General features: G+C 33.5%; 1 protein-coding gene across 4 annotated transcripts in view; it reads left to right on the forward strand.

Moving 5' to 3' along the window:
• Window positions 1-19,155, forward strand: part of AGTPBP1 (ATP/GTP binding protein 1) — a 233,703-nt gene that overhangs the window by 92,080 nt on the left and 122,468 nt on the right. For all 4 annotated transcript variants that reach the window (XM_036737617.1, XM_036737616.1, XM_036737618.1 and 1 more), the window contains 5 exons: window positions 2,018-2,055; window positions 6,071-6,279; window positions 10,313-10,490; window positions 14,711-14,808; window positions 17,885-18,001. In XM_036737617.1, the coding sequence (XP_036593512.1) occupies window positions 2,018-2,055; window positions 6,071-6,279; window positions 10,313-10,490; window positions 14,711-14,808; window positions 17,885-18,001 (640 nt within the window). The remainder of the gene's footprint in view (window positions 1-2,017; window positions 2,056-6,070; window positions 6,280-10,312; window positions 10,491-14,710; window positions 14,809-17,884; window positions 18,002-19,155) is intronic.

The raw sequence follows: 19,155 nt of genomic DNA on the forward strand, positions 1-19,155 counted from the left end.
CTGACCCCTGTATTTGGGAGGTCTGGGTCCTCATCTTATTTTTATAAATACTGGTTGTGTGTGATCCTGGGCAAGTAACTTAACCTTTTGGTGCCCATGCAACTCTGGAACTATACATTACTGAGCAGATACCAATGAAATCATAGTCTGGTCCAAAAATAATAATAGTTGACATTTTTATAGCAACATAATGTTTGTTTCACTTATTTAAAAATGGACCCAAAACTTGGGTGTGGTAGAGAAAGGGTAGAATTCATGTGAGGGAAATATGTAAAGAAAAAATGTATGAATAAGTATGATATATTGGTATAGGGGTATTGTTGTAATTTTTACTATTCAGAGATACAAAAAAAAAACCTACTTATGTAGAGCAGAAATTTCCTCACCCTAACTTAACTCCAGAGCTCTTAATGAATAAGCAGGACTTCCCATATTACAATGTTGCAGTGACATGGATTTATTTGCCTGCAGTTCTGTTCCATGTTATCCAAATAAAGTTAAATGAGATTATAATTCTATTTAGTAGAGGTTACCTGGATCTCTATAGTGTTTATTATCATAAGTATGGTCCATTAAAATTGTCTATTTGTACAGATAAGCTAAATCATAAGTTGTTAGGATAAGCTTTCTCATTTTTTTTCTGCCTCTTTTTCCCCTCTCTTTCTGTGTCTCTGTATCTCTCTATATTTCCGGGGGTAGATAAGCCGTAGCAGCAGCAATCATTTATTGAACATCGACTAAGTACATGTTGCTGTATTGGTAAATGAAGTTTTGTTGTTTTAAAGTGCTGATTCAGACCTCTTGCCCTCTAGTAAATGTTAACCAGCTCCACTCCGACTTTGATCACACTGTGTGTTCACAGAGCTGTGTAGCTTTTTGCCATTATGCTGCACCTGTACTTTATTCTTTAGATGTTTCGTGAGTTTTTTTTTTTTTGTCTCCTCATTTGGATTTTAAATTTCTCTAGGGAAGGGACTGTTGTTTTCTTCTTTTGCATACTCAAACATATGGTGCTGGATGTCCAGCTGGCACTTAAAAATGCTTATTAACAACTGAATTATTTAAGCATGGATATACTTGTAACAATGACGGCAGGTTTTACTGACTGATCCTTTGTAGAATATTTATTCTGTGACTTGTATTATTTAATGTTCTTTCATAACTTGCCTATAGTAATTATACTCTTAATGAAAATAATTGTGGCATATATGATCTCTTATATTTGTAAACATTTCTTAATTCATTGCCATATTTTCCAGAATTTATTTTTCTTCTATTTGGATGAAAGGTGTGTGTTTTTCTTAATTATGCTGTATATACTATCAAAGCTAGATGATTGTGAATAGATTCATAATCTGTAACTCAGTATTTGTGCTCAAAGACCAATACTCCTGATTTTTAAAACCATTTGTTCTAGAGATAGCGGATGCTTTAGGGATTTTAGTGACTGATAGGCTCTTTAGTGGCTTGCCACTGAAAAGTAATTAGGTACTTTATGCGTAAGCTTCCCTTTCTAAAACAGTTTAGACTGCTCATATAAATGTCCAAACTTAAAAACTAGGGAGTAATATTTTATAGTTGTAATATTTTGAATTTAGCAAATCAGAAAGACTTCTGCAGAACTTATAGTTTATAGTGGCAGATTCAAGGGACTTTTGGGGGCCAGGGATTGTGACTTTTAAAGCAACACAATTCCTGGGTAGATTCTTACAGGCTCAGATACCTACACAGTGAGAATCAGTTCCATCAGTCTGTCTTCGGATAAAAACACTTAGAAGTAAGTAATTTTTTTTGGCGTTCTCTTCTTTTGACATTTTATCTTAATACATCTAATTTTTAAGCTGGATAGATGCATGTGCTCAAAGTACTTTGAGAAACTATGAAAATAAGTTGAATAAAGATAAAATTTGGAATGAATAATAGAAAAATAACTTGAAACATTTGTATGAATTTACTCTGTTGTAGACTAATTTTACTAGTTTTGTTGTTGTTTTGTGTTTTCTTGTTGTGTTGACAGGGTTGCTTTAGACACACTTGCTGCATTGCTAAAATCAAGTAAGTGTTTAAATACTAGAAAATACTAGATCATATCTTCTAGAGTATTCTACCATGTTAAATAAATTGGAAATTAGATTAGATTTAAATGTTCACTCTTCAGTAATGTTAAATTAAATAATACTCTAAATAAAAATTTGATTTTTAGTTTTCCAGTTGTTCCAATAAAATGATCTCATACATGATAATAAATGTTGGAGCATTATGTCAATCTAATGCATTGGCTTGTTCCTAAGATAGAAGCATAAAGAACAGCTGATAAGTACCTGACAGAGAAGAATGATTTATAAGAATCCTTATTTTAAAGACATCATACATAATTTTGAACACTTCTTTTATTTGAAATGGTGACCTGAACGACTTCTGTGTATACTTAATTATCTAAAGCATGCAGCTTTCATTTATTCTTTCATTTGAAGGAGTGTTTTCCTCATATGATAACATTAAAATTTTTTAAAAGCGTGAATCTTATTGTTTAAATGTGAATTTGCATTTCAATAAATTTTATTCCAGAAACAGAGATTTCCTCATTTCCAAAACAAAAGGAAGAATGTCAGCTTAAGTGGTTCTTTTATCAATTTCCTTTAACATTCTTGCCCAGCTACTATGTCAGCTATCTAGTTCTCTTTTTCTTAAAAAGCTATGTAAATACTTAGCATCTATTTAGATTAACATTGGTTCTCTATTAGTAGCATCGATCAATGGAAGTGTTATTTATTGAATATATAAAGATTAATTGGCTGATTAAAACTAATAAGATTATTTAATCTCAACTATATTTTTGACAATTTGCTAACATTTGATAATTTTAACTTCTGGTTAGCACTTTAATGATGCTAGAAGTGTATGAACTTAAAGGAGAAATAACCAGAGGTAATAATACATAAAGTATTTGTAAAGGCATGAGATCAACTAATCTTTCAGTCTGACCTATCATAATTGTTTTGGGTTGTTGAAACAAGACAGGTATTATGCAGTAAATCAATTTGTAATCCCATTTAACTAAATGAGACTATATCTCAGAGATATATTTTAGAGGCATTATCTCTAAAGATAGAATTTCAGTATTTCAAGGATCTGTGATTTGTCCCTGCGGGAACTTACTCCATTAACTTAGATTGCCATCCCTTCCCATTTCGTGAGATTCTGTGGCCAAATAAAAATTTATCATCTTGTGGTCATCTCTCTGATAATGAGCCTTGTTGAATTTAGTTAATTTAGTCCTTGAACAAAAATATGAAGTAGTACTCAAAACCAGCTAGCATTTTCCCTCTGTGGCATACCTTTGGAGAACTGTTGTTGTTTCCTTACCACAGGGTGGCATTGGGTTATGATTTTAGGTGGAAAGTAGCCATTTACACACTGAACTGTGCTACTGTTTTCTGAGAACTGGCCTTTTCACATTTTTCTTTGGATTTGCTTTATTAAACTTTATTGAGGCACACATTAATTTGATGTGGCTAAAGGATGAAAGATTGTCCTTCAAACTATTCATACTGCTTCTTTAGTTCAACCTGTACTTACAGTGAAGATCTCACATGCAGGTAGTATGAAACAAGACAAGTGATGCTAGAAGGTTCAAAAGCAGTTTTCACTTAGGGGTATCATTTGGGAACATTTTAAAGTAGCCTTGATCCAATCCTAAGATAATAAAATGATTAATTTTAAAAGTGATATTACCGATGATTCTAATTAATAGGTGATATAAGCCAGCAGTTCTCAGACCTCTGTAGGCATTAATTTTTTCTTGCTTCCCTCTGTTGTTCTTAATCTAAATGGACACTATGTATTTATATAATAAAAGAAACAGAAGTAGGTAGCTGACAGAGTGGTTGGGCAAGAATATTAAAGGCAGTTGACAAAAATAAAAATAATTTCAAAAGAGCCACTTGAGCAGGTATTCTTCCTTCTATTTTGGAAATGAGGAAATCTCTATTTCCAGAATAAAATTTCTTGCACTGCATATTTATGTTTAAACAATAGAAGGAGGCTGTATGATACTTTTGAAACAATGTTGTTGTTAAAGATTACTTTAAAAGTGAAGCAGTTGTAAATTATTTCTGATTTTAAAGCATTTTAAATATATTTATGTGTGGAAAACCCTATTTTCTAGATTGACCATTAAAAATTTAGCACATTAAAATAAGTGAAATACATATTGTGCATGCTATTGGAGATATTTAGCATATAGGGAAATGTAAGGCTTAGGAGATGTAGCTTTAAGCAGCTTCAGTAGCAGTGTATATATTAGGTTTGCCAAAGTATGGATGCGTGCTAGCTAACTCCTGAAGTGAAATTCCTTAAATATACTTTTTTCCCCTGAAATGTTGGTGAATTTTATACTAGATCTTCATGTACACAAAGATTCTATTAATGCTCCAATAAGAACTTTCCTTGCATAGTTGTATAAGGGTTTTTTTTTTTAAAAAAAGGAAACAAATTAAAAAGCAAAAAAGAAAAGCAACTTTTAAACACTTGTAGTGAAGAGGAAAGCAAGGCCAGACCTTGGAGTAACTGAAGATCTTATCTAGAAGTAAGAAGTAGCCCTCCTCCTCCTCAACCCAGTCTGTGGTGTAAACCAGTAGGAGGAACAGATCCCTGGCATTTGACTCTTACCTGAATTGACCAATTAGGAATATGCCAATTACGACCCCCCCCATCAGGTAAATTAATTTGAAATGGTTGTATATATAAACAACCATTTCTGTAAATATTAGGAATTTTGTCCAAAAAACCCAGATATGATAGTTTCTACTACATATAATGATGTATCCAATGGCTTCTTTTTCTGGCTAGTGGATAGAAATAAAAGTTCCAGTTGTTGGGGTGGTAATGATTTTTATTTTTTTCATGGCTCAAAGTATTCCCCAGGTGTAGGTTAGCATCAAGGTAGTAGTTACTAGATTGGTACTTCTTTCAGATAGCTGAGAATCTTAGAGCCTAACTCTGTGGCCTACTTCAGGGTCCACATCTTAGAATCATTTAAATGTGACAGTGAAGTAGGAATAAGGTTGATATTTCTGATAAATATATATGTCATGCAGATTCATCACATTGTGGATACATTTTAACTACCCTTCATTCTAGTAATATTTGGATCAATGTATTAGGAGACTAAAATTCTCTTTTAAGTTATTTTTAGTAGTAAAGTATCTTTACATTAGGGGTGCTGTTCAGACTTGTTAATTTGTTTAGCATGTCACAACAAGGCTGATGAAATCTCAGGTCCAGATCTCTCCCCAATTTCACCCCTTAATATTAGGGCCACTTTAGAAAAAGTCAGATATTGTTGATTTATTTCCTGCTAACTTTAGTTTGATAAAGCAAGGCATGTACAATCTTTTGAAAATATAAATTACAAGTTAAATCAACAGTGATATTTTTACATGGACGATTCAGAAATGCTGCTTTTCTGATCATTTTCTGATTAAGTTTCGATTCCTAAAAACGTTGACAGTTTAACTTTAAGCTAAAGGAAGCATGACATATTTACACAATTGGTGAAGACTTTAGAGAATAATTAGGCTTTTAGTGAAATAGGTTCACTCAGTTAATGGTATAATAGAATGAATTGCCACTATTATGGTAACAATTTTGCATGAACTTTAAGTCATGTAACCATATAGCAAGTTAAAGTTCTATGTAGTCCAATTCATTACAGTCAAGTACATGTGTTCACAAGTTTCATCCTAATACATGAAACTTTTTTGAGATGACCCTGATTCTAATATAGAGGTCCTGATGCTAATAAATAACTGAACAATGTAAAGAGATCTCTGGAAAATGTTTTGTATTTACTGAAGCTTGTCACATTTTTATAATAGATGAAAAAATACTTTAAAACCCTGTTGCTAAAGATTTCTTTGGAAAATGTAGTATTAGGAGAATATATCATACTGAATCCAAACTAGGTTTGCTATGTTAAAAGAAAAAAGCAAAAATTCTAACTTTTGTTATGTTCCACAACTTTCCTTTGTCATCTTCAGTGTTCTTTCTTAATTTTCTTTTGTTAAAGAAACAAATGCCAGGAGAGCTGTAGACAGAGGATATGTCCATGTGCTTTTAACGATTTATGTAGATTGGCACCGGCATGATAATCGGCACAGAAACATGCTCATCCGGAAGGGAATTTTACAGAGTTTAAAAAGCGTCACAACCCTCAAGTTGGGAAGAAAGGCATTTATTGATGCCAATGGGATGAAAATTCTGTACAACACTTCACAAGTAAGTTGCTTTTTTTTCCCTTTTCTTAGATTCATATAGAAAAGACTGATTTTGATTATGAGAAAAAGGAATTCATTCAAGAAGATATTAGTCAAGTAATCATCGAAGTAAAAACTTGATGATAATAACTAAAGGCAAATGTTTAAAATGTTCTTTTCTTAGACATGTAGCATGAATATTCTTAACTGCTTTTTGACCTTCTGGTTAGAAAGTTAGGCTCATAAAGACTCATAGAAGATGATGCTTGTGGGTTTACAGAATTAGGCGGCTATGTAAATAAACAATAGAGTGAAATTAGGTGTAACTTTTATGTTCCTATGTCACCCAGGGTCTGTAGTTCTCTGTTCACAATCTTGGACATTCACCTTAGGGGAATACTGTGGTGGCCCCTCTCTTAGTAGGTTTGACACTTGTTCATTATATGCCCCCTGTACCATTCTTAATAAAATTCTATTCTGGATCTTGAAGGCTTATTGGGGATGTATCAAAATATATGTCACTCAGGGCCCCATTATTACAATTGTTGTCTCATGATTTTACATACTATATTTGTTTGTGGTTCTTTGACATTGTAGTTGCCCCTTCCTTTCCCCTACTTTACTCATTTCCAAATATACCCCCACCCACAAATAGTACCTTTTCTTGGAACAAGGAAAAAGAATGAAGCAAAATTGACTGGCGCGGTGATTGCATTTGATTGTATACACAACCTTATGCACCCATAGTCTCTCACTTTATCAAAAGGAGGGCAGTTTGTTTCATCATCAGCAAGTAACCAGGGACCTAATTGGTTTACCAAGATTTTATCACAAAGCAGTTGACAGAGTCTCCTCTGTTTTTCTTATGGAGATGTATGAGCCAGGTGATGCTGTAGTTAGATTCAAAACTGGTTGAATGGCTGGACTAAAAGAGAAGTCATTAATATTTCAATATTTCCTTCTTGGAAGGAAGTCTCTGGTAGAGTTTCTTGGGGATCTTCTTTACTTCTTTTAAAAAGTGGTTTTTATCAGCAACCAGTATAAAAGTAATTAATGCTTGCTTATTAAATTTTCTGATAACACAAAGCAGAGGGGTGGAGATGGGAAGTGATATAATAAAAACACTGAATGACAGAGTCAGGTTTTAAAAAGATCTCAACAAACTAAAATATTGGACCAAATCAAAGAAGATGAAATTCATGTATGAAAATTTATTTTGAAATTTTATACTTGAGTTCCAAAAATTAATGTTGCAAGTATAAGATAGGGGAAATGTGGCTATGCAGTAGTTCAATTGAAAAAGATTTAGTGGTTTTAGTGGACTGTGATCTTAAATATGAATCAACAATTGTGTTATGGCAGCCAGGAAAAATACTACAACCTTGGGCTACATGAAGAGAGGTATGCTTGGACTTTTCATGACTGATGAGGGTCTGAATATCCTCTTCTCGGCTCTATAGTATTATTTTGGGGACCACATTTTAGGTAGGACATTGATAATCAGAAAGCATACAGCAGACAGTAAGGATGGTGAAGGGCCTCGAGGTCATGCCTTATTGAATACTGGTTAGAAGGAAATGGGAATGGGGAAGAGAAAAAGTGAGAGTAAACATGAAGGCTGTCTGTAGGTATTTGAAGTCTGTTATGTATAAGATACATTAGGTTTGTTCTACTTGACTCCAAAAGGCAGAACTGGAAAAAATAGATGGAAACTGTAAAGAGACAAATTTAGACTTGATAGAAGGAAAAACTTTTTAAAAGTTAGACTGTCTAAAATGGAATAGGTTACCTTGGGAAGTAGTGGCTAGTCCTTTTTAGAGGTTTTCAAGTCAAGTCTGGATGACAACTTGTCAGATGTGTTGTAAAGGGGAGTGTTGTTCAAGAATAAGTTGGACTAATTGGCCTCTGAAATCCTTTGATCATCACCATAATGCAGGTAGCCTGAAATTTATGATCTTAAGAACTGAGACCAGATTGTATTTGATATTAGGAGAGATATTTGAGGTATAAAAGAAAGCTCTAGTTAATTGAAAAAATATGCATTTCGATTTCTCTCAGTTTTTGACTTGACAGTGCTATTGTTAAGTCAATAATCCTTATTAAGTGCTGATTATGTACTTTGTGCTGTGCTAAGTATATAACTACAGTAAAAAAGACACACTACCTCCAGGAAGCTTACATTCTAAGGGAGGGAAGACAAAACAGAAAGGGGAGCTGAAAAGTATGTGGGGGGAAATACTTAAGGGATCAAGGATGACTGGGTACTTGAATGAGGGTTTGGTGGTAAAGTCTGGAGAGTCAGAAGCAAAGCCGGGACAGAAATGAATCATGGCCAGCTTGGGCTTATTCTCCAAATGGAGGCTGCACAAAAGGTACTCACTATTGGGAGAAGGATCTGGTGTGACTGAGGAATATTTTAGGGTGAGAAGGTCCCAGGAGCTGAGGGAGGATCCAGAGTGAACAAATTATGACACATCTTTCCTAATGTGGAGTTTATAAATTAACCTACATATTGAAGTCTTGAGTTGTGTCTAAAACTGCAAATTATTACAATTCATTTTGAACATCTCTCCAAAGAAATGCAAAGACAGAAGTCACAGTAATAAGAGTAGCACTTAATTCATCCATGTTAGAACACATACTTCAGTGAGCCATGATTTCATTGGTTAGTTTTAATGATTGTTATTGATGCTGATTTTCTACCCTTATAAATTGAAAACCCTTCTAGAACTTAGTTCATGGTTTTCATGAATTACTGTTGATAAAGAAATTCATAAACCATTTGCTGACCTTTGGGTTATAGGCCTCCTCACTTACTGGTCCTCAAAAACAGACAGACAACAAAATATTCTATCAATTAATGTGAGTACTCAAAGCTTTTCTGGTTTGGTAAGGACTCACCTTAGTTTGCTTTCTGAAGCTATAATAACCGTGAATATCCGTGTTTTTATCATACCATGGTAAAATATGGAAATAGTATTTTAGTGGAGGTCATATTCTATTAATAAGTATTAAATATTTTTATGAGTAACACTTAATATTTATTTGCTAAAGTAATATTTTCTTACATTTGAAATAAGTAGTGGTCATTTTTTAATTTTTCTATTGAATTGTATGAAATTATAAACCAAATAGACAATAACATACACGTACAATTCATTACGGATCATATTGGTTGCAATAAAATCTTTATGACTTTTATATGTGTGTGTATGTATATATATATGTATATATGTGTACGTGTGTGTGTGTGTATTTAGATAGATAAATAGAGGCAATGAGCTGTAGTGGCTAGGGAGCTGCCCTATGGGTCAGGAAGATCTGACCTGGTTTCAGGTATACAACGGAAAGAATACTGTCTTTGGCCAGTTTGACCTGGGCTCAAATGGTGTTCCTGTCACTTGCTACCTCTGCAGCCTTGGGCAAGTTACTTAACCTCTTTGGGCCCATTTTCCTTATCTGTAAAATGATGGAGTTGAATTATATGGTCTCTAAGATCCCTCTCTGGTCTAAAACTATGATTTGTGATGTATATATTGGCTATGTGACCCTGGACAGGTCATGTAATTGTTTAGTATCCCAGGCAACTCTCATAAGGCTATAAATTGCAGAGTAGGTACTATATTGGTAGAGGGATTTCCTCACTGGTAATTTCCTACATCAATAAAATAAAAAGTCTGTAGAAAATCGTATTGCATGGCCCATCAAAAGGGTATAGTCAGAGAATATTATCTGCCACAAAGATTCTTTGTTCTCAAAAGGTTGTTGATTCATGCCATAGTGCTACTTGGCGTACCCATACTCACCCAAATCATTGCTTATTAACATTAGTGAATAATGACCTGGTTATTTTCTTTAAATATTATCAGTTTTCATATTAATGATGTAAAGGAACTTGCATTCATAATGGATAAAAGTACTTAAAATTACGCTTTTATATAAAATAGATATTTTTAGTGAAAAATGTCAGGAAAAAAGCATTCTTCTCTGAAGATACCTAAAATTAGTTATTCATGGTGATTACATGGTGTTTTTTCCCTTTCCTTTAAAAATAGGATTGCTTGGCAGTCAGGACTCTTGATCCTCTCGTCAACACGTCCAGTCTGATTATGAGGAAATGTTTTCCTAAAAATCGTCTTCCATTACCAACTATTAAAAGTGCTTTTCATTTCCAATTACCAGTTATTCCTGTGACTGGACCTGTGGCTCAGCTCTACAATTTACCACCTGAAGGTATGATTAACTACGTGCTATTCATTGTGATTTTTATTTTTTCTACTTTTCTTGTGCTTGAATTCAGTAGAAAAAGGAAGACTTAACAAAGTAATCATATTTTGCTTTACTTCATTTAATAGTCACCTGTTATTTTAAAAAGAGATTCTGAGTTTTTATTGATATTGCCAGAAGAATGCTTTTTAGTATAGGGATATGTGTTATATTTATGAATGTGAATTATAAGAGAACTTCATTATGTAAATATAACCTAAAACTGTTTTAAATTGCTACTTATGATTTTTAAAGTATGTATACATATAGTATGAATATATAATCAATGAGATTAATTGCTGCATTTTTACCTATTAAGTGAACTAAACAAAATTTTCATTAAAAGTCTTATGGTTTTCTGTCTCTCTAAAGGCATTTATTTTAAAAATTGCACTTGACTTATCTGATTGAAGGCATAAAAATATATTTTTTGGTTTAGATAAATCAGTGACTGAAATTATTTTAGTTTTGAACTACATTTGTGTGTGTATGTGTCAGAAAATGAGAAGCGAAATTTTCAAGAAGTCTAGGAAGATTAAGATTTCTTAATTAGACAATCAGTGAAGCAGAAAATGTTTTGGAGAAGGCAAGATTGGTTGGGTATGCTGTGATTTTTTTTTGTCTATCTGCAATAAGTAAAATAAAAAGTTTTATAATAGTGCAAATGGTGTTAATATGAAAAAAAGTAAAGTTTAAATTTAAAGTAGTGAAATGATCACACGTTTAGATTTAGGCCATGAAAAGGTCTCAGAGGGCATAAGGTCCAAAAGAGATGTGATCTCATTGACGTAGACCTTCCTTAACAGTGATGTGTTCTGTAGTGCCTGCATGCATGCCTTTCTGTGCAACTTTTGTCCACATTTTCTCATAAGTTGACCACCAGAGGGCCATTCACTGAATGTGTAGGGACCTTTCTCTCTTTCTTTTGACATTATGAGAACGCTGGTGGAGCAAATGTGTCATCCAACAGTATCTCATACTCTCACCATGTGACTAGTTCATCTTTTTTTTCAATCATGCATTTCTTTGATGACTTCCTTTGCTCTTCTTCTTCCTAGTATGCCTAGTACCTTATTTACTATTGTTTTAGTCTGTTTATACCTACCATGTACTTTTCCATTGTCCTCTGAATAACATTAAATTTTAATTCTTTGAAGTCATATTCCATGACTCTCAGCCATACGGCATCACCAGTAGAATATTTTTATTTTAAAAATGGGCCTCTGTTTCAGAGAGCAGTTTGGGGTCATTAAAAGGACCTTTGCCTTTTTCCCCTCAAAGTCTGACCAACTCTTCTCCTTTTTAATCCTGGTGGTAATTGATGTCCATTTTCAAGATATATACCAAAGGCATGTGTTGATGCGTATTCTCTTTTGTTGTCCATTTAACTGTATATCAAAGTCTGACACAGACATTCTTTGTTCGCTATGGGGATGATTAGGTCAGACTCTTCCGAGTGACTGTGGATCTTGTCCAGGAGACTCTACAGTGTTCTGAGGCGTAATAAAATCAACTCAATGTCATCAGCAAACAGTATTAGTTAGAGGTTCTTACCATTTATAGGGAATCCCTCTTCAATTTGGACTCTGTGCTAGATCTCCTCCTGAACAGTAATGAACATATTTTAGTAATAATAATAATAACTTGAATTGTATTATTATCTGTAATATTTAATGGATAAATCTCTAAAGATTCCTTGGATACTATATCCAGAATTCTTTTGTGGTAGAAATGTTGTATTAGAAATATTTTATTAACTTTCATGGTAAAGATTCGATGAACATATTATGTTCTAATGAGATATTTTATGTGAAAGTGCCTTGAAAATTGTTTTTAAAAAGCGTTATGCAAGTATAAGGAATGCTGTGTTAATATTATCTGACTATTATTAGCTTTCTGTTTACCCTCACCATCTAAGGGTTTATGGCTCCATCTTCTGGTTAGACCTGATGAATAAATAGTCCCTTTTCCATGTTAGAACAGTAACAACTTTCAGATCAGCCTTTTGAGTTAAAAAAAAAAAATCTATTCTTTGTATGAAGTATTTATTTTGCCTGGTTTATTTAACAATCTGATTTATCCCTTTCTCTGTTTAGCTGAGTTTACTTTTCTCTAGCTAATCAAGAAAATCCTCTTCTTCTTAGTAGTAGTTTCTCAGTCTTTTTTTTTTTGTTCATTTTCTTCAATAGTCATTTTTTCTCAGGTCATGTATCTGGCTGTTGCTTATAAATTTATTTTAATTTTTTGATCCTAGAGCTACACATTCTCTAGGGAGAAATAGAAGCATAAGTAAGTCTTTATTGAGTTTCTCTTATGTTCCAGGGAGAGGGAGGGAATAAGTATTTCTGCAGCACCTTTAATGTGCCAGGCACTGTGCTAAACTCTTTACAAATATTATCTCATTTGATCCTCACAACAACCCTGTGAGGTAGGTGCTGTTATTATCCCCATTTTACATTTGAGGAAGCAGACAAACAGAGGTTAAATGACTTTTCCAGGGTCATATAGCTAGTAAGTATCTGAGGTTACATTTGAACTCAGTTCTTCCTGATTCCAAGGCCGATACTCCATCCACTGCACCACCTAGCTGTGGTAATAGGATATACAAAGATGAAAATGATGTATTCTGTTTTCTCATGGAGCTTATATTGTATTACAAGAGACCACTTCTGCATATATAGGCATATGCTATATACATATATATATATATATAAATATATATATATTTATATATATATATATATATATATATATATAAATATATATATATATATATATATATATATATATATATATGTACCCATGAGGGTTTTTGGGGAGAGGGCACTATTAGCTTGGGGGAATAGGAAAGGCTTTATGTAAAAACTGCTGCTTGAGTTGAACTTTTGAAGAAAACTAGGGATTGTTAGAGTTGGAAGGATAAGGGAATGTATTTCAAGTGTGAGGGACGACTTATGCAAATGGCATTAAGAAATTGTGTGTGAGTGACAGCTAAAGGTCAGTTCAGTTCTACTACATAGTGCATGAAAGAGAATAACATACAATAGGTCTGGAAAGGTGAGTTGAATCTGAGTGGTGAAGGAATCTAGAGGAAAAACAAAGGAGTTTATAGAATATCCTGTAAGAGCCATTGGATGTTATTGAGCAGAAGAGTGACATGGCTGGACCTGTGCTTTATAAAGATGATTTTGGCAGCTATGTGGAAGATGGATCAGGAAGAGAGAGACTGGAGGTGGGGAGAACAGTTAGGAGGCTGTTCAGTATTGACCAGGTAAGAGATGATTAGATTCTGAGCTACAATGGTAACCATGTGAGTGAAAGGAAGGGGCAATACGTGGGATATTTTGGAGGTAAAGTGAACAAGACTTGACAATTGACTAGACATGTGAGTTGAGGGTGAAGAAAGAGTAAAAGACAACTCTGAGATCATGAACCTTCCCAGCTGGAAGGATGGAAACGTACCCTTAGCTGAAATATAGAAATTTGGCAGAGGGCTTAGTTTCAAGGGGAAAAGGGGAGGAAGAGATAATAAGCTCTTATTTGGATATGCTGAGTTTGAGATGCCTTTTGACATTTAAATTGAAAATGTCTAATACATAGTTGGTGATGCAAGACTGGCACTCAAGAGAGAGAATTTTGCTGGATATATAGATTTAGAAGTAATCTCTATACACATGATAATTAAACCTATGAGAGCTGACCAGGTTAGCAAGTATGAGAGTGAAGAGAGTAAAACCCAGAATAGATATAGCCTTTGGGGTACACATCCACCTTAGGGTGGATGATGAACCAGCAAAGGAAATTGAGAGAATAATCAGGTAAGGAGATAACTAAGAGGTGTCACAAAAACCCAGAGAAGAGAGAGTATCAAAAAAGAGCAACTCTTATTTTCCCATGAATAAAATTCACTAGTATGGAATTTTTTTATGTACATAAAAGGTACTAATGTAATTTTACCATAGATTTCATGGTCATGTGCTATTCAAGCACAAGCAGTGAAGGATGAGCCACAACAGAAGGTGTGCTATTTAATATTTTATTAATAACATAATTATTTGTAAATATTTATACATTTGTGGTATTTTATGAAGTGAATTCTTAGTGCTTTGAACATAGCAATCTTCCCCGGGGTGTCATTTTGTAGAAAGTTTACTTCTCACCTACTTATAGAGCCTTTTGTATCACAGTGGATGACGTAGTAGATGAAAGCGATGACAATGAAGACCTTGAATTAGAAGCTGAAAATGAAATTGAGAATGATGATGACATAGACCAAAATTTTAAGGTTGGTATAAATGTTTATTGTCAATTAACAATTATTGTCAATTTGCTGCAAATAATTCAATATGCATTACTATTGTAAAAAGAAAGTAAATTTAAATAATGACAGAGGCTTATTGCTGAGTTTGTGCCTATTTTTTTCTTTCTCTTTTTTTATATTATGGTTCATCAGTGAGAGTAAGCTGTTGAAAAGAGAAGTAGAGCTTTGTTTTAAGTCCTTATAGTGGAAGGGGCCTTGAAGTACTATCTAATTGTCTCTTTTTGGTTCTAGGAAGGATTTTAATATACATGTAATTAAAATGTAAAATAATACAAATTTTTGGTTTTTTTTGTTTCAAAAATAAACCTTTTTCCAATATTTTGTTCTTTATATCATCAGAATTTCTCTTAGTAGCTTCCCTCTTTCCTTCTCAGAGAGCCAGAACATATAACAATTTTTTTTAAAAGAAAAAGAGCAAGAACCGAAGAAAAACTCAGCAAAACCAATCAATACATTGAAAGGAAGTCTGAAAACATATGCAGTGTATCACACCCATGGATCTCCACATCTGCAAAGGAGTGGGGTGGTGGGGTGTATTTTGATGTATTTTTATTCTTTGCAATTTGGGACATTCACTTTTGATTGTTTCAATGGTAGTTCTTTCCATTTACATTATTATATTGTACATTGTGCTTTGAAAGATTTTCAGGAAAGTGATTCTGTGTGTGTGTGTGTGTGTGTGTGTGTGTGTGTAAGTATACATACATACTTAAATACATGCGTATCCATACACATACATCGCCGCCTTGTTATAAATCAGATTATTCTTTTGGTTAGGAATTTCTTTTATGCATTGATCTAAATAAAGTTCCTTGTGATATGGATTATAGGACGTTGTGAAAATTAGTATCAATATGGAAATACTTTAAGAATCTGTGAGTTGGGATAGATACTCCCTCCATAGCCCAGCTTATATGTTTTGGTAGATGGTACTTGAGAAAGTTATTATGCCCTGAAAAATTCAGCTCACTGGTTGATGAACCTCTATCTCTGGAACTCATTGGAAATACTTTGTTTTAGAAAGTGGAGTTTTTCAGAGTGCTGAGAATTAATGTTTTAAGGGCTAGAACTTAATTTAACAGTTTTTGATGGAAATATTTCTCAAGCATATGCTACACTTCCCTGACTTGTTTAAATAAGGTATATTGAATGTAATTTAATTTTCCCTTGAAGTCACTATTATGGGTATTAGTGATTGTGATGTGCCAGTTAAATTTAGGTAAACAACATGCAATGTAGGGCTGAATAGGAGCTCTGATCGGCAAAATGAGCAGCCATGATTCCAGACGGCCAAGGATAAAGCATCTGGTACAGAATGAAGTATATCTCTTTTTTGGGTAGGGTCAGCGCAGCCATTTGTTTTGCTTCATTGCATATTTTCTTATTTTGTTATGATAGTTTTATTTTTGTTTTTCTTTTTCCAATGTGTGTGGGCAGTTATGGGAAGGGGAAAATAGATTTTTGTTAATTGAAAAAAATTAATTTAATTAAAAAATAGACACTTTGCTTTCTTGAAAAAGTACCTGATTTCCATTTGCTTTTTGGTTCTTTTTTTAATGTAGTGCGAATAACTACTTGTTTACTCTATACAACTGAATCCTGTTTATTGTTTCCATATATGTATGGAATATATATATATATATATATATATATATATATATATATATATATAAATAAATAAATTTTCTCTGTCTTCAAGGCTGAAGTATTGTGGTGGAGTTTGCTGTGCTATGAATAAGGCAAATTTACTTCCCTAGTGGAGTTAATAATAATGATTGGCCAAGTTATTTTAAGGTCCGTTCTAAATTTGGGATCCAATTACTGTAGACAGCAGTTGATATGATCAGATTCCCAACTCTTCTTGATCTCTCAGAGTGGGATATTTGTCACTTCTTGAAATCTTCTCTGAACAGCACACAAGGTACTTTCAACTAGTCCTATTTGACCACAGATTTTTCCACTTCCATTGGATACTTCTAACCTCTCCTTCAGTTTTAACCTTTCCTCTAAGAGTGGCACATAATTTGCTTCTATTCTTTCCAGAATGGACAGCCTGAATTATATCCCATACTTTGGGGAGTATAGGATGTCAAAATTTTTAAAAGGGTCATGGATAGAAAAAGTTTGAAAACAACTTGTATGTTATTAAGTGTACCAAAAAATTTTGTTTTGAAGCTAGCCTTCCCCCAAAATACCCCCCAAATCTCTCTTACAAAGTATATCTTCTCCACCAGAAACTGGTTTATCAGTTGTTTAACAGAAAGGAAGGTTGGGTTCTTTTACTTTGATAACATGTCGATAACATTGACTGTTGTGTTTGATCAGAGTTTGTTGCCTCTCCATTCATATCACAACCAACCTAGGTCAGGCCCATATTACCTCTTGCCTGCATTACTGCAATTTTCTCCTAATTGGTCTCCCTGCATATAGTCTCTAATCTCTCTATCTTCAGAAGGCTTTTTCTGAATCTCCAGGTTGTTATCCACTCATCTCTCCTCACCACCAGGCAAATTACCTTCTGTATAGTTACCCTTATTTACTTCTCTGTGAACATGTACTCCTTGAGTAGACTGTAAGCTTGGACAGAGAGACCAGTGCCTGGAACAGAGTTAAGCATTTGTTGATTAACTGGTGACTCCATTTATGTATGCATCTGTTCTTTCAACTCTTCTGTATTTACTCTGCATCCATTCATGAAACTCTTACCATGTTTTTCTGAATTTTTCATATTCAAAAATCACTAGTATAGCTTAGTTAGGTTTCTTTCAATTCAACTTTTTTTTTAACCAAGCCTCAAGTATATATTTTACAGTTTGACTCTTTTGAATTGGTTTAATACATGTCTTAATGCTGTGATTTTACTTAAAATGTTGAATTAGATTATTAAAAGAAAATATGTAGGAATTATTGCAAAAATTATTTCACTCATCCTTTGGCTTTAATTTCATATAGAGATTTGAATGGCATTAAAATTGAGAGTGTATTCTGGTTTATTCAAGGCATACCTAACCCTTGATACAATGTGTTTTGATTGTTACAGAATGATGACATTGAGACTGATATTAACAAGTTAAAACCCAAGCAAGAATTAGGAAGACCAATAGAAGAACTAAAAATGTATGAACATTTTTTCCATGAACTTTCTGATGACTTTCAGGTAAAAAAATAGCAGATTAATCCAGGTGCTTAATGTTTGCTCAGTTAAGAATTCTTTTCTCTCTTAAATTGAAAGATATTTCCTATTTTGCTTTTCATTTTTAAAATGAGAAAGGGTTTTTCCTTTGTCAGTAACTGTTTAGCCATGTGACCTTGTTATTATCTGCCTTCATTCAAATGCACTGACATGTTGGAAGTAAGAACTAGTGGAAAGTGACAACTAAAAACTGCTTTCATGTTATCATTGACATTTGCAACTAGATATGATAATCTTTTAAGTTAATTATTTTCTTTTCTGGTAATGTCATATAAAAATTAATGGGGAAGTATTGGAACATTTAACTTAGGATTTGCTACCACCCTTAATTCATGTTAAAGGTTTTTACTCTAATTTGCTAAATAGCTTAGCCTGAGCTAGCAGCAATTAATAGAAAAGTTAAGGGGAATATAAATAACCTAATATTTGAGTGTGGCTTGGGGAAAGAGTTGATCTTGGCCCTTCTATGAGTAAACTGTGTGATGTCGTTAAAATTGATTAACTTTTCTGGGCCTCAGTTTCCTAATTTGTAAAGTGAATATGTTAGATTAGGTGGGTCTCTAAGGTCCTTTTCAAAAAGTCTTTTTTCTTGTTCCTTCAAAAGAGATACTGAATGTGTAGTGCTAAGTGTATGTGTTTATGAGAAAGTGGTACAGGGGAAAGGTAATTGAAAAGATGATTTTTGCTTTGGGGGTTTTCTTTACTTTAAGTTTGTTAGAAATTTACATACCTTTATTCATAGGATGGGTTAAATAGCTGCTACAATTCTGAGTATTCAGGTTGCACCATGGAACTGGAGATGCACTGCAGTGATGAAAGGGAGAGACAGCCGTCCTGTATTTTTAGCCCAAAGAGAGTACAATATGCTCAAGAGGGAAGTTTCTAGGTAGGAATAAAAAGACTGAATTTAGATTAAAATTTTTCATATCTTCTCTCTTCACTGGTGTTGACTACCAAATTACAACAAGATACTTATACATACAGAAACCCTTACAAGCAATGGAAAAAGCCGATGCAGAGCAATAATGGGAAAATAATAGGGCCGGCTACGGGTAGAGAAGATATTTGGTTGATTTGAATCACCTCTATAACTTAGTATAGGTGAAAAGACAAGTACC

This window comes from Trichosurus vulpecula, chromosome 9 (genome assembly GCF_011100635.1).
Source record: "Trichosurus vulpecula isolate mTriVul1 chromosome 9, mTriVul1.pri, whole genome shotgun sequence".
Lineage (NCBI taxonomy): Eukaryota > Metazoa > Chordata > Mammalia > Diprotodontia > Phalangeridae > Trichosurus > Trichosurus vulpecula.